This window comes from Tenrec ecaudatus, chromosome X (assembly GCF_050624435.1).
Source record: "Tenrec ecaudatus isolate mTenEca1 chromosome X, mTenEca1.hap1, whole genome shotgun sequence".
Classification (NCBI taxonomy): Eukaryota; Metazoa; Chordata; class Mammalia; order Afrosoricida; family Tenrecidae; genus Tenrec; species Tenrec ecaudatus.
In genome coordinates this window covers 104003662-104018947 of record NC_134548.1, presented here as the reverse complement: position 1 = coordinate 104018947, position 15286 = coordinate 104003662, and the positions used below count along the sequence as shown (strand labels likewise).

Below are 15286 nucleotides of genomic sequence, written 5' to 3'. Positions count from 1 at the left end.
TAGGAACTGGAAGCACAGGAATCCAGGGCGGATGATCCCTTCCGGACCAGTGGTGAGAGTGGTGATACTGGGAAGGTGGAAGGAGGGTTGGAAAGGGGGAACCGATTACAAGTATCTACGTGTGACCTCCTCCCTGGGAGGCAGACAACAGAAAAGTGGGTGAGGGGAGACGTAGGACAGGGCAAGATATGACAAAATAATCATTTGTAAACTATCAAGTGTTCATGAGGGAGAGGGGAGTGAGGAGAGAGAGGAAAAATTAGGAGCTGATGCCAGGGGCTTAAGTGGAGAGCTAATATTTTGAGAATGATGAGGGCAATGAATGTACAAATGTACTTTAGACAATTGATGTATGTATGGATTGTGATAAGAGTTGGATGAGTCCTTAATAAAACGATAAAAAAAGGAAATAGGGTAAACGAGTAAGATAATTCATAAAGTTTACTTAAGACACTTTTTTGGATTAGCATAGGACTGTTGACCACAGCGCTTCAGTTCAACCCTACGAGGTGTTCTCAGGGAAAAAGATGAGGCCCTCTGTCTTCATGAATGACGACTCAGAAATCCCACACAGGGTCACTATGAATTAGAACTGATACAGTCACAGCGGGCAAGTCGATGACAGAGCTACAAAGGCAAGATTAAATTGGGGTAAAGAGTGCACAAAGGTCACACCTTAGGTAAATACCTCATAGAAGATAAGTTAAGTAATTCAGCAGGTTGAACAAACAAGAACTTCTAAGCATTTAACCAGGTAGAAGTTTTCTTCGCACAACAGTTCTTTTCAACGTGTCTTCTAAAAACACACTTAAGTGTCCATATAGTAAGTATTTGGATGAGACAATCCTACTTGCACTATTTCTTGTAAAACTATACTTCACCAGGTTATAGTCATTTACAAAGTACTCGCTCCTTTCCTTCAAATCATGTAGCATCACACTTTTGGCTCATTAAAAAAACCCAGGGAGGAACATTTTAGGACTGTCATTCAAGCTTGGCTGGCCACTAAACATTTCTTTTTTTAATGAGACCATATTTCTAAAGATGATATTGAAGTATTAGTAAATCTTTGAGATGCATTGTAATATTGCTGAATAATGCTAGAGTATAACAAAATCCTTTATCCTAAAATCTTCATTGAATAGGTCTTCTTTCCCTTTCAGGTACTATAATTTCTACAAGGATCCCCAAAGACATGTTACATGACGTGTTAGCCAGGAATTTTTGGGTTCAAAGTAAATTTGTACATCATGGGAAATGAATAGAGAAAAAGTAGAGAAAAGTTTAAAAGAAAGAAAAAGTGGGATTTTTAACCTATCTCAGTCTTTCTTCGTTTCATCAAGACTGGTGCCAGGACTCTCTGTCTTTCATATCCCTTGGCTGAGATGGTACATATTTTTGTTTAGACTTATAGACACCTGCCTCACTGCTACAAGTTAGTGTACGGGTAATGCATCTCATTTCATAGTTCCGACTTTAGGGCATTCATGCAAGGAAAATCAGAGCACATTCCAAGTCATACAAATGCAAGACATTTCCTGGTTTACTTCAAGCACCAGTGCAATGCAATGACTGCAATGATTCTAATGGATCCATAATACGAAGAAAACTCCAAATCATTATCACACATTTTTGCTGGAATGAAATCAACTAAGCAGCAGAAAATATGATCAGTGAGGATACATAATAGTCAAATATGAATAGGACTTATGGCTTCGTGAAGGAACCTGGAAACACAAGAGGTAAGTATTCAACTGCTAACTGAAAGTTTAATGTTTGGTAACTGTCCCGAATCTCTGCTAATTTATTTCTGACAAGAATAAACCCAAACCCACTGCTATTGTGTTTAAACCAACTAATTAACCCTATATAGTGTTTCTGAGATTGCAGATCTTTGCTGGGGCAAACAGCCTCAACTGTCTGTTATTAAGTAGCTGACCTTGCAGTTAGCAGCTAAATGCTGACATGGTCACACCACCACAGCTGCCCAGAAAACTCTATGGGGCATTACTACCCAGTCACAGGGGGCACTGTGAATCAAAAATCTATTTGATATTATCTAACAAGAACAACATGCTTGGTTCTGAATGTAATAGGCTCAATAGTAAATCTAATTAATTCAATAAAAACCACTGAATTAACTAAAGCTATCTTTTCTTTCTGAAACAATCTGGTAGCATTTGTAGATAACAACACAATTGAAGGACATGGGGGGACACAGTAAATATATTCATAAATAATGTACATGAAGGTGAGGATGATCCACAGCCCTCATCTGTGGATAGGGGTTCAAATGATTTCAACAACAGATAGCAGCAAACCGGAACAAAGAAAACTTCTATTATGAAAGGCAATAGGAAAACAAAAAAAGAAGGCATTCAAGCTGTTCAAAATGAAAAAGAACAGTAGTTCATAGATAAAATTATTTGTAGACATAATTATTTGTAGTTTTTTTTAAGGGAGAGCGCAAACGCAGTCCCCCACTACCACAAATTATGCAGTCGAGTTCCCCACAGTTGGGGAAATCGCAGGGGTCAGCACACCCGGAGTGCAATGGATAAGCCTCGCCCTGTGAAAACCACCTTCATGATCATGGCATCTCCCCTGCCAGGTACGTATTAATTATTTGTAGATCTGTAGATTATAATAGTATTGCATAAAACAATTATTTATTTTACCATGATGAGGACCTGGAAAGAAGTGCTTCATTATTTTTACTGCCATTGTGAATGTTTCATTTTCACTAAAGGATTATGAGTGATTATATGATTATAGTTAATGCAAGTTATTTTTTAAAAAGAAAAAATGGTTTCCGATCCTGCAGTGTTGATTGCACTATAGCCTTAATTGATATCCTGGTAGTCTCCTAAAGTCTTCAACCCTTGTAAAGTGCATGCACATATGCAGACTCACAAGTCCGCATAAACTACAGATGGTCAATAGCCAAGTACAGAGATCAATGATTACAAAGATGGATTGAGGAAACAAAAATGAGCTTGACTATTACACATGCATGAACTTCCTGAAAATAAGAATAATTATACTCTAGAAATAGTTAATTGAGGGATGTTGAAGAATCTTTTATATTTAAAAAAATCAATATATACCCATCTATCTTTGATGACTTAGGTGCAGCATTGCCTGGAATCAAGGGAACCAATTGGGTGACCTTTGTTTCCTTCTGTTTATTTTGCCAGGATCCAATAAAAAACTATAGTGATCACATGTTTAGAAATGTAAGCTCATATTTTGAAAAACATAGGGAATAGCAAACCTGTCAAGTCTACACATCAAGTACATTGCTGGACATGAGATAGATTTCAGAAAGCAAAGGCAAGATTGGGTAAGTGTAAAATCTTCAGTGGGGAAAATAGCACACTGGAATATACTCATATATAGACTGGAGAGAGACATGTATGGAGATATCTCTGTAGTTTTCAGGTATAAAGTCTGTATCCAGTATTTGTCATTTTATCTAAGGTATTATACAGATGCTGCTGCCTTCAATCCTGGAAATGATTCATTTAAAATGGAAGGAGGGGAGAGAACAAGTAAGTGCAGGTAGGGAGCACTGAGATACCAGACAGCTGCATGCCCAGTAAAAATATACATGCCTCTAAGGGAGACACATTCGAGACTGTTAACAAACATAGCATTTGTTTAATAAATATAGTTGTCTAGTGTTTGGTATGGCTTTATTTCAGTAAGGAATAAGAAAATAACAGCTACTTAAACTAAATAATTGGAATAATTCAGACTATCAAAAGAAGTATTGCTCTCTTTGATATCAGTTTCAAATTCATCACCCCTTAAAATTTTCCCTTTCATGGATCTTTGTGCCTGCCCTTCTGATCCTCTCCCTCCCATGTCGATCCCTTTTGTTATAACAGTCATTGGTTTATTAGCCATTGCCCAATCTATGGGATCTTCAGAAACAGCCTTTAGCCTTTCAACTGTCACTGTTTTTTCATGATCAACTTTTAAAATGTCATAGGATGTCACAGTTCCAACAATCACGTCATTGTAAACAGTTCCGGAAGTACACATGCTCGGTCTGGAAATCTCAGTTGACTGCTAACACAGACAGTGCTCCAATGTACCTGTACAAGTGTGTTTGCTACCAGTATGTTTTCTTCCACGTGATTTGCCCCTTTCTGTCAGTGGCACACCATTCTCCCAATCCAAGGTTTTTCAATGGATCCCTTTTGCCTTTTTAATACATCAACATTTCCTTTTTCCTCTACAGCCACTCTTCTGTAGGTTTCTTTATAGCTTAAACACAAAATTATAATTTTCTCCCCATCGCTCGTCTCTTTCTGCAAAGCTATTTGCTACACTGTAGATAACCCCTTTAAGCACATACCTCTATCTGTCCGGACTAAGATGCTTGCCAATAACCATGACGACCAAGGATTAAGAACACTGGTACCAAAAGGACAAGCAAGATTGTTTGGGCCGAGGTACTGCTATAGTGTTCTTCAGAGGCATGGATGGTGAGACTTTGCATCTTACAGACTTTAGACACGTTAATAGGATAGAACAGTCTCTGGAGGACAGAATGCTTGGTAAAGTAAAAGGTCAACAAAAAAGAAGATGGATTGACATAGTGGCTCCAGTCATGGGCTCAAATATACCAATTATTATAATGGTTCAGGCCCAGGAAGCATTGCATTGTGTTGTGCCTCGGGTCACGCAGCTCGGAGCGGAATCCATGGCACTTAACAACAAGAACAGCAATATTTTGTGTGAACAGAAAAGTCTCAGCTTTCTCCAGGGGAGACTTCTGTGGTTTGAGCTGCTGTCCTTGTGGTTAAACAGCTTAACCCATAACCATCACTCTATACTAGGAAGAGTAATACTTCCCATAGGGTTTTTATGAGGCTGTATATCTTTATAGAAGGCTCAGTTTTCTCTCCCAAAATGTTCAATTATTTGTTTGTCATTTATCTCTTCTCACCTTCAGAGCCAACAATCAGTGTTACAACTTGAACTTTTATAAACACTAAATTCATCACAAAGTATCGACCACGTTCATTGAGGGGCATAAAGAAGTTACAGTATCAGCATCAGGCCTTCACATGAGCTCATGCTTGTTTGATTCAAATGTTCTAGATTCCCAGATGATTCTTACCTATACAAATGATCATTTGTGGATCTTGTTCAACTCTCGGGGCTGATTCAGTGTATCTGGGTAGTAGTGCAAATTCTTACCAGGGGGTAAAACCTAAAGAACCTCTTCTGAGGTCTTGGTTCGGATGCGAACAAAAATATGAAATGATAGATTGAAAAAGAAAAAATGGATGCAGGGAGATCAATTAGGAATTTTCTGCTGCAATCCAGCTATTGTTTAATAGTTGAAACACTGGGGTAGTAAAGTTGATGAGAGAAACATAGGTTTATAATTAAGTTCAGGGGAAAAGCGTCTTAAGGTAATGATTGACAAATTCAATACCAACTCTGGAAAATGGGAAGAAAAAATATTTACCCAGACTGTTCTATATGAAAAGCTAGAATATTACAGAATAACCAAACGGGAATAAGAAAAATAATTTTCAATTATAATAATAAACCATAATTTTCACACCAAGTTTATTTTATTCTATACTTAGCCACTTGCAGGATTAGACAACCAAGCAATTGAAAGCATAAAGATCAACTAACTCAAATCCATGAACACTTTGATTGAACAAACAGCATAGATTCAGGGTTCCGTTGAAGAGAAAAGGAGCCCTGGTCCAATAATGGTTAAGCATTTAGCTGTGATCATAAAGGTCAGCAGTTCAAAACCACCAGTTATTCCAAGGGCAAAGGGTGGAGCTTTCTCCACAAATAAATATGCAGAGCCTCAGAAACTCAGAGGGGAAAGAGCAGCCTTTCCTACAGTGTCTCTAAGCGTCAGCATCATCAACTAGACGGCAGGGAGTTTGGGTTCATTTTGGTTGACAGAAAGACAAAGCTGTCTACCCCTTTAAAGAGTGACAGTCTCAGAAGACACCAGGGGCAGTTCTACGCTGTTCTGTAAGGTCACTTTGGGTGGGCATAGACTTGATGTCAATGAGGTTGTCTTGTTTGGTTTTTAATTGATTAAATAAGTGCAGGTAGTGCATTGGGTTCAGCATTCGGTTGCATTTTAATGTCTCAAGCCGTTCATGAGGTAGAAAGATAATACTGTTTACTCCAATTAGGTTTTCACAATCTTGGGAACCTTCTGGGGGCATTTCTACTTTGTACTAGAGGATCTCTACAACTTGATAGTGGTGGGTTCACTTTTCTTTTGTCTTTTTTGGTTTGTTTCTTTGTTTAAAAATATCTATTAAAAATAAATATAGTCCCTAATAAAATGTAAAAAAAGAAAAGGAAAAAAAAGAAAAAGAAAAGAAAATGATTAGGGCAAAGAATGTACAGATGTGCTTTATACAATTGATGTATGTATATGTATGGAAAGTGATAAGAGTTGTATGAGCTCCTAATAAAACGTTTAAAAAAATAAATATAAACAATAAAAATTATTTTTCTTTAATCCAAATTCTTGTTAAAATCATCTTTATTTGTTGTACACAAATATGTAAATAAATGGGTAATAATTTAGCATTTTCCAATATTTTTCCCCATAAAAATCAAACTCTAAAAAGGACCAATTTAAAATTGAAAATGTATTTCATTGTGTAAGTTCTTCATTCTATGTGTAAAAATATTTTTCTTCAGTGGAAGCATTTTACTTTACATTGAAGTCTTTTTTGTTTAAAGTGCTGATTCCCATATGGTCTAGTAATAAATCAGCTGATAACCTATAAAGAGAAGTGACGTGATCTGTAGAAAACCAAAAACTGTATGATATTAAAATTTAACTTTTTAGGCTACAATAGGCCATAAAAACCACATCTTACACAGCTGTCTCACTATCTTGCCTCCATCTTTCTTCTTAGTCTCTAGCTTGCTATCTGTGCCCAACCATCCTTTCAATTTGCTTTCTTATTGCTGCCTTCTACCAGCGTTGAAGTATATCACGATAATAAGAACAATGTTGTTTAGATGTCTAAAGCACTCTTATAACTGCTTCTCCCTGAAATATGTTAGTTCTTCAAAGTTACATGCAACAGACACGTTTTGTGGAAGACCATGTTAATCGCAGCTTAGCCAAACAACAACTACGCTTCAATGAACCCCAGAACCAGGAAGGTTTTAGCCTTTATTGATTGTATTATACAGCTCTTTAATACAAGGTTATGGACCACGTCTTCAAAAATAAATTATTAAATAACGATTATAAAAGAAACAAATGATGTTGAAATAATTATTAAATTTTACCAAAAGTAATTGTGATAATAAATGTGATTCTAAATTATGAATTAAAAAAGAAAAGCAAGATAGTGTCACATGTCAGATAAATACTAAAATTTAGAAATGGTAATGAGTATAAATATTTCAATATATAATATATATTGTGATATGTAATGTGATAGAAAAATATATTTTTGGGTGACAAAACTAAAAGGTACCAATAATACCACTTTGGTCTGCTGTATACATTCTTGAAGAAAAGAAAGTCGTTATCTTAGTTAGAAGCCAATAAAAATAAATAGCCACTGTTTTCACATCCACGTTCAAGGTCACTGGAACCCTATAAACGGATTCCCATAAGGCGCTTTATCCCCCGAGTCATTAGCCCCAGTAAAATGCAAGTCTTTGCATATCATTTGCAAACTCTGTGAGGGATGCGTATAAGTTTTTTGCATATGCCTTATATGAGCCTAAATTCTCTACAAAAATAAATATTTTCAGTATTTTAATAATCATGTGTATACACTAAAGATATAAAATAGAACACACATTATTTTCCCCTCTACACTTACTTCAATTTTTTAACTATTTGTTTTTTTTCTTCATCACAGTTCTATAAGTAAATATATATACAAGTATTCCTTATTTACAGCTGATATTAAAAAATTTACCACTTGTTTTAGAGTTTGTTTTCTCCTTTGAATAAATCAAATGGATTTAAATGGGAACAGATTTTCAAAGTAAAATTTAATGAATCTACACTTCATTATTTGGCAAACATTATTTGGAACTAACTCATAATTGCATATATTAAAAACTTCTCAACAATCTCCAGATATGGTGCGTTTTAAAATATTTCTATGTGAACCTGTAAATATTTTAAGACATTTTAATTTCTTCAACATAGCAAACTCAATTTCTAGTTCAGGTTTAGATATTTTGAAATACAAGAAACATTAAATAATAATATTCTTAATAACTTAAACACTAGGCCTGATCTAACTTGTAACTGTAAACATTTATCATAATATTATTATTTGTAGCTAATATCCTGATAAATAAATAGAATCTACGTTTCTTTCCAGGGAAGAACATATTAATCTAGAGGAGGAGAAATCCTCAGTGTGTTAACGCAAGTCTCTGGAAAATAATTTTGCAGGACAATGTGATAGGACAAATATTAAATCAAGGAATTCATAATATACTTTATCATCAATTCATTTCTCAAAATGAGATCAGGTTTAGTCATTTTACAGAGACAAATATATGCTATGATATAAAATTAAACAGCAAAAGAAAATAACAAAAATCCTCAAGCAATATATAACTATATGGGAAGATCAGAAGCATACTGCATAATCAAAAGTGAGATTCTCATATGTTTCTGTCTTATAATTCTTAAATAGTAGAAAGAATGACTACAAAATTTTTTAAATGTTTTTAATACTCTAAACCAGCGGTTTTCAACCTATGGGTCGAGACCCCTCGGAAAACACATAAATATTTTACAATATATAATTGCATATTGTTTTGTGATTAATCATTATGTTTTAATTAGGTTGAATTATGTTCAATTTGTAACAATGAAAATATACCCTGCATATCATATATTTACATTATGACTCATAATGGTATCAAAATTAAAGTTATGAAGTAGCAATGAAAACAATTTTATGGTTGGGGTCACCACGACATGAGGAACTGTATTAAAGGGTGGCAGCATCAGGGAGGTTGAGAGCCACAGCTCTAAAGTTACACAAAGAAGATTCTGACTTATAAGGACACTATGAGGCAAAGTGGAATTGGCCTTGTCTGCTTCCTGGGGTTGGAAATCCCCCGAGCAAGGAGAAAGTCTCATTTTCCCCCACTGGAGCAGCTAGTGGGTTTCAACTACTGACTTTGTGTTTAGCATCTCAACTCGAAATCGACTGCTCCTCCTCCTGCAGAGCTCCAATTTTAAGGTTACTGACAAAATTCTATAGTAACACTCTACTCATGTGCATCGTTTTAAATTTACAAATCATATAATGGAAAAGCAATACTATTTAATAGTTAAGATACTGGCTACATTGATTAACTTTGAAACATAGTCTATCTTACTATAATTTGATTATAAATAAAATATTAGAAACCATCAATAATTAAATAGGAGCCAGGAGTTTATTTGCCTTCTTGTATTTTAGTATTAAGCCCTTCAATTGGAAAAGCAAACAAACTGGGTGATCTAATTCATGTTTAGGCTTCATTCCCAGGTCAACCTGACTAGTGTGCAAACAATTGTGGGACTAATGCGCTCAGCTCCCATTTCATGTCAGAGAACTGCCGACCTGTTCGACGCAGAGATGGTTTTTTCCTCCTAAAAATTTTTCTTAAAGGGAACTGATATCAAAGTCTATCTCTTTTTTGATGTCAATATTGGTGTACACTGATACTAAAAACCCAATATAAAAGCATTAAAGCTTAGGATTAATGGAAATACATGCATATTTAATATACATAATTAATGTATAGCATGGTAATATACAGAGTTAAATATAAGTTATAAGCCTGATCTAAAATAATTAATATATACATGAGGTAAATGAACAGTACACATACACTAAATAATAAAGGAACTACCAATATAGATGTGGTCTGAGGGAGCTATGGCAAATTCATAAAATGATAGCAAACTGCTTGATTACTTATTAAAATAAATGTAACTGGCTCAAAAACACACAAAAAACCCCAACCAAAGCTCAGAACCAGACCAATAATTCAAATATGATAGAGCCGCATATTTGAATTTTGGGAATCCTATTCCATTCAATCCTCATTCCATAATTTCTCATGACACTGCAGAAGCTTGCCATGAGCGTAAGCATCAGAGGCAGGCTGTGTCATCATTGACATTGGAGTGAGGCAGACTTTGGTTTGCACCCCAGCTCTACTACTCTCCTCCTCACTTGGTCGCATTGGGCCACTTGTCAGAGTCTCGGGTTAGGTATCTCCAGAAGACAAATAAAATTCTTTTTATTTTCATTTTATTTTTTTTCTCTCCCCCCAATAAAATTATTTTTATAGGATTGCTTTAGGATAAGCTGAGACCAAATCTACAAATTGCTTGGTATTATGCCCAGAATATGGTATCTAAAAAGACTATCTCTACCATTTACACTTAACCTTCAGAAAACTATTCAATCCACTGACCTCTTCAGTTTTATCTATCAAATGTTGCAACAATATTTAATTTCTATATTTAATTATATTGGAATGTATAACAATCCATCATATAAATGTACACATATGCTAAATTTAAAGCAGCACACAACTAATAAATGGTAAACATTTAAGCAGGAGCTCAAACTTCTCCTTTGGTTCCTCTTAATTTTAACACAGGTACCCCTGAGAAGAATGGAACATTTGTTCATGCAGAATGTGTAAGTATACAAACAAAGGAATGCTTCATGGTTTGAACATCAAGACAGGTATATGTCAGGGTTGCATCCTCTGAATTACGCTTATTAAGTCTGTATGATGAGCAAAGAATCAGAGGAACTGTATTATAGGAAGAGGAATACAGCAGCTAGATTGGAGGAAAGCTTATTAATAACTTTCCATATTTTAAATTTTTTCTTTGTTCATATTGGGTTTCATCTTGAATGTATTTTGTCCTTGGGGTGACCCTCTAGAATTTTTGTTATGCGTTTTTCTGTTTTCAGTATATGAAGCCCAAGAATGATGAGCCTTTAAGGGATAGCAAACATAATGAGGATTTCGGGGAGTCCAGTGGTTGGGGGCGGGGGGCGCTGGGAAGGAAAATGGTAACCGACGTCAAGAAGTTCAAGGAGAAAAAGAATGTTTTGAAACTGACCGTGGTAGCAATTATACAACATGGCTTGATGGGACTGAAACATGGAATGATGTGATAACTGAATTAACGCATAATAAAATGACTTTGAAAATAAATACATACAATTTAATTCAAATCAAATTAATTATATTTAGTTAATTACAAAGGTTGCAGTTGTCAGGATGTCATCTTGCTTGCATCTGTAAGCAGGCGGCAAGGGATCAAAGAAGGCAGTGTAGTGTGCAAATCTGCTGCACAGAACCCCTCTACGTTATTGAAAAGTTGAGATGGTTACTATGAGGACTAATGTGTTCCTTACTGTGATAGTTACATAATCTGGCTTCAATTTGGGATTTGGGAGCACTAAGAGCGTAGGGGTGGAGTCTACCTCTCAATCAGGATATGGCCAATGAGGCCTCTGTGCGGGCATGGTCTTCTCCTGGGAATTCTGGGAATTCCTCGATATCCTCCTTGGAGGCTGAAGAATGTCTGTCTATCTCTCTCACACCTCACTCCCTTAGAGATACTCTACTGACAAGACACAAGGTGTTATGCCCTGGGAGCTGAAGAAGCCACATGGACCTACTGTGATGCAGCCCTTGGAACTGGAAGAGCCACATGGAGACCCCTGCCAGAGCTGAGATGTTTCTACCTCCACTGACTTGGCACCCACTGGCCTGTGATCTTCCTGTATTCGGTGTCATTGCATGTGTTTCGTGAGTCCGAAGAGGACTTCACAGATTGTTATCAGATATATGGGCTAATATAGAACTTATGGACTTCATCTGGACTGGGCTATATTGAAAGTACCATGGCATACCAAATGAACAAAGACATCTGTCTTGCATGTAGTACAGAATGTTCTTTATAAGCTGGTATAGTCAGGAAAGACAAGTCCCTAGAAAAGGACATCATTCTCGGTAAAGTAGCAGGGCACTTGACAAGATGGATTCACACAGTGGCTGCAACAATGGGCTCAAGTGTAAGAATTGTGATGATGAAATAGGAATAAGTGAGGTTTCACTCGACTTTACACAAGGTTGCTATTCCTCAGAACTGACTGCAGTTTTGTAGACTATCAATATGTACATGATCAGATAGTCTCAACTTGATTCAGCTGGTATTATTGAGTTTCCGACCTGGAAGTTAACTTACTATTCCATCAGGCTTTTTATTAATACAGATAAAGGGGCCCAAGCCCTAAAGATGGGGAGGAAAAATCTTATCATTGTGAATAAGGGAAGCACGTGATGGGGACCCAATGCCCATCTGTAGACAACTGGACATCCCTTGCAGAGGGGCAGTGGGGAGGAGATGAGTCACTCAGGGTTCAGTGTAGCAACAATGAAACTCACAACCTTCCTCTAGTTCTTAAACGCTTCCTCCCCACAACTATCATGATCCCAATTGTACCTTGCAAACCTGGTTAGACCAGAGGATGCACAGCAGTATGGATGGGAACTGGAAACGCAGGGAACCCCTTAGGACCAGCAGTGAGAGTGGCGATACTGGGAGGGAAGAGGGGTTAGAAAGGGGGGAACTGATCACAAGGATCTACATATGACCTCCTCTCTGGGGGATGGACAACAGAAAGTGGGTGAAGGGAGACGGAGGGCAGTGAAAGATAAGATAAAATAATAATTTATAAATTATTAAGGGTTCATGAGGGAGGGGAAAGCGGGAGGGAGGGGGAGGGGGGAAAGGAAAATGAGGAGTTGATTCCAGGAACCCAAGCGGAAAGCAAATTTTACGAATGATGAGGGCAACGAATGTATAAGTGTGCTTTACACAATTGATGTATGTGTAGATTGTGGTAAGAGATGTATGAGCCCCAATAAAAAGATTTAGAAAACTAGAAGAAAAATAATTTCCTCACATCTCCACTGAGAAAGACAGGAATCTAAAAACATCTGTTAAATAAGCATTTTAAAAATGGATATATCTAAATTACCTGAATTAAGGCCTCACTCAGCATGTCTTCATTAACCTCCAGAATAATGTTTCTTATATCTTCATAGGGCATGCGGTATGATCCAAGGAAAATAGCTACAATAAAAAAGTAGAAGTGCATCAAAAGTTTAAAGTCTTTATACCAAAATCTCCTTTTTAACTCATGAAATATGAAATTTCTGTCACTAATATTTACTTTCAAAGTTATGAACAAACAAAAGTAATTGCAATTTGATGACTACTCTACTTATCTATGAAAAATTTCACATTATCACAGGCTTTATTGTTTACAAATCATTAATATTAATACACAAAGTAAAAGCCTACTCCTAATACTCTTGAATATATATATATATGTATACATACACACTCATGCATTTTAGATTGAACTGATAAAAAAGAGCCAACGAAAACTCAAAAATTATATTTCAAGTTGGCATTTTACCTCACTTTCAAATTTATTAAGGAGATTATTAAAATACAATACCTTCCAGGAACAAAAATATACTAATTAAATAAAAATATTATAAAAATCTACTCTGCTATTTTCCCACATAAGACAATGGTTGTCTACATAGTCAATGCTCTAGCTCTCTGAAGTGGTATAGAATTAGTGCTCTATATGTTTAAATACAATTTCTCCTGTTGAGTTTTTCTTAATAGAATGTGCATTAATTATATGTTGGAGTAATTAACATAATTAAAACTAGAAAAGCATATTCAGAAAGCATTTTCCAAGAATCTATCTCACTTTAATTTCTGTTCAACATATCCTTGAAAGAACATACAAGCTCCCATTAGCACCCCTGCTAATCAAGAAAACATTACTTACACAAATTCTGTGCCGTTTTCGGATCTATAATTCTCAATTCCTTCTTCTTTTTTGGAGGCCCAGGCTTCTTTTCTTCAGGCGCTTCTACATTCTTGGGAGCTGCAAGAAAAATGTTGATTCATAAACTATACTGGTACTAAGCCAAGTACATGGAATAACATTAGTAAGGCATATTAACTACATTATAAAGCTCATTCTGAAATCAATAAATGTATTTATTTCATTAGTTCAAGGAAGAAGGAAACATAAAAATATAGACCTGTTTAAAGGTTTGTCTGCAAATTAAATGTCAGCACTTAAGCAGTACAGATAATCCAAATAGGACCAAAAATCAATTGCTGCTTTTTACCTAATGTGTACCATTAATTACTTCTTTACCAGATACCCATACTGGAACTAAAAGAAAACATCTAGCAAAATATCCCTAATTTGGATTACTTCAGGGAAAAGGAGACATTTGTTTATCTAAAAATGTGTTAAAATTCAGGCATTTATTTCACATCCATAAACTCACTCGAGTGGCAAACAGTTGCTGCATTAAAGCTGCTGTGGAGATGGTTTGAACATCAGGTATGAATTATCTGCAAATTCCATAGAAGTGGCACCAATGTGGATTCACATAATTAATAACCTTAACACGTCCTCCACCAGCACACATAATACTATTGTGTCCATTCTGACTCGTGGTGATTCTACAGGGCAAAGTAGGTCTACTCCATAGTGTTTCCAAGACTACAAATCTGTATAGGAATAGACATCCCCACCTTTCTACGTTGTAGTAGCAAGTAGGATTGAACCACTAAAAATGGAAACTTCAAGTCAAATCCTTACGTATATAGAACTTCTAAAGCTCCCAATGCAGTCAAATATTGGTAGTTTACTCCTAGGCATAGCAAATTATACACTGAGCAGCGTGCTAACCAAAAGATCAAGAGTCGAACCCATCACTGTCTGAGAGAAAAGTAAGCTTTCTACCCCTTTAAAGATTTCCACACTAGGAAACTCACAGGGGCAGTTTGACTCTGCCCCATATGGGTTACTCTGAGTTATAGTTGATTAGATTTCAGTGAGTGAGTGACAGAAATATAAGGTTTTACGTAGTCTCCATCTCGCCCTCCCATCCAGTCAATGCTGACTCAGAGAAACCCCCACTGGATGTCGGAGATTGTAATTGTTTATTGGAGGAGAAAGTCTTGTCTTTTTCCCCCTCTGAGATGCTGGTAATCGCAAACTCAGACCATTTGCTAGAGGCCGAATGGAGAAGCACGAAGCCATCAGAGCTCCTTGAATATAATAGGAACATCAATGAATACGAGAAAAGTAACCAAACACAAGCCATGGGCACAAGTCAATTACAGCTTTGAGGAACCACATAGGACAGGGCAGATGTT

At 36.2% G+C, this 15286-nt stretch overlaps 1 protein-coding gene and 1 non-coding gene across 3 annotated transcripts in view; both read right to left on the bottom strand.

Annotated features, from left to right (window-relative positions):
- DIAPH2 (diaphanous related formin 2) overlaps positions 1–15286 on the bottom strand; it is a 925981-nt gene that overhangs the window by 534659 nt on the left and 376036 nt on the right. For both annotated transcript variants that reach the window (XM_075539526.1, XM_075539525.1), the window contains 2 exons: positions 13896–13994; positions 13065–13159 (listed from right to left, as the gene is read on the bottom strand). In XM_075539526.1, the coding sequence (XP_075395641.1) occupies positions 13065–13159; positions 13896–13994 (194 nt within the window). The remainder of the gene's footprint in view (positions 1–13064; positions 13160–13895; positions 13995–15286) is intronic.
- Positions 2456–2619, bottom strand: LOC142435461 (U1 spliceosomal RNA). The gene has a single exon (XR_012781511.1). It is a non-coding gene; the product is annotated as a U1 spliceosomal RNA (small nuclear RNA).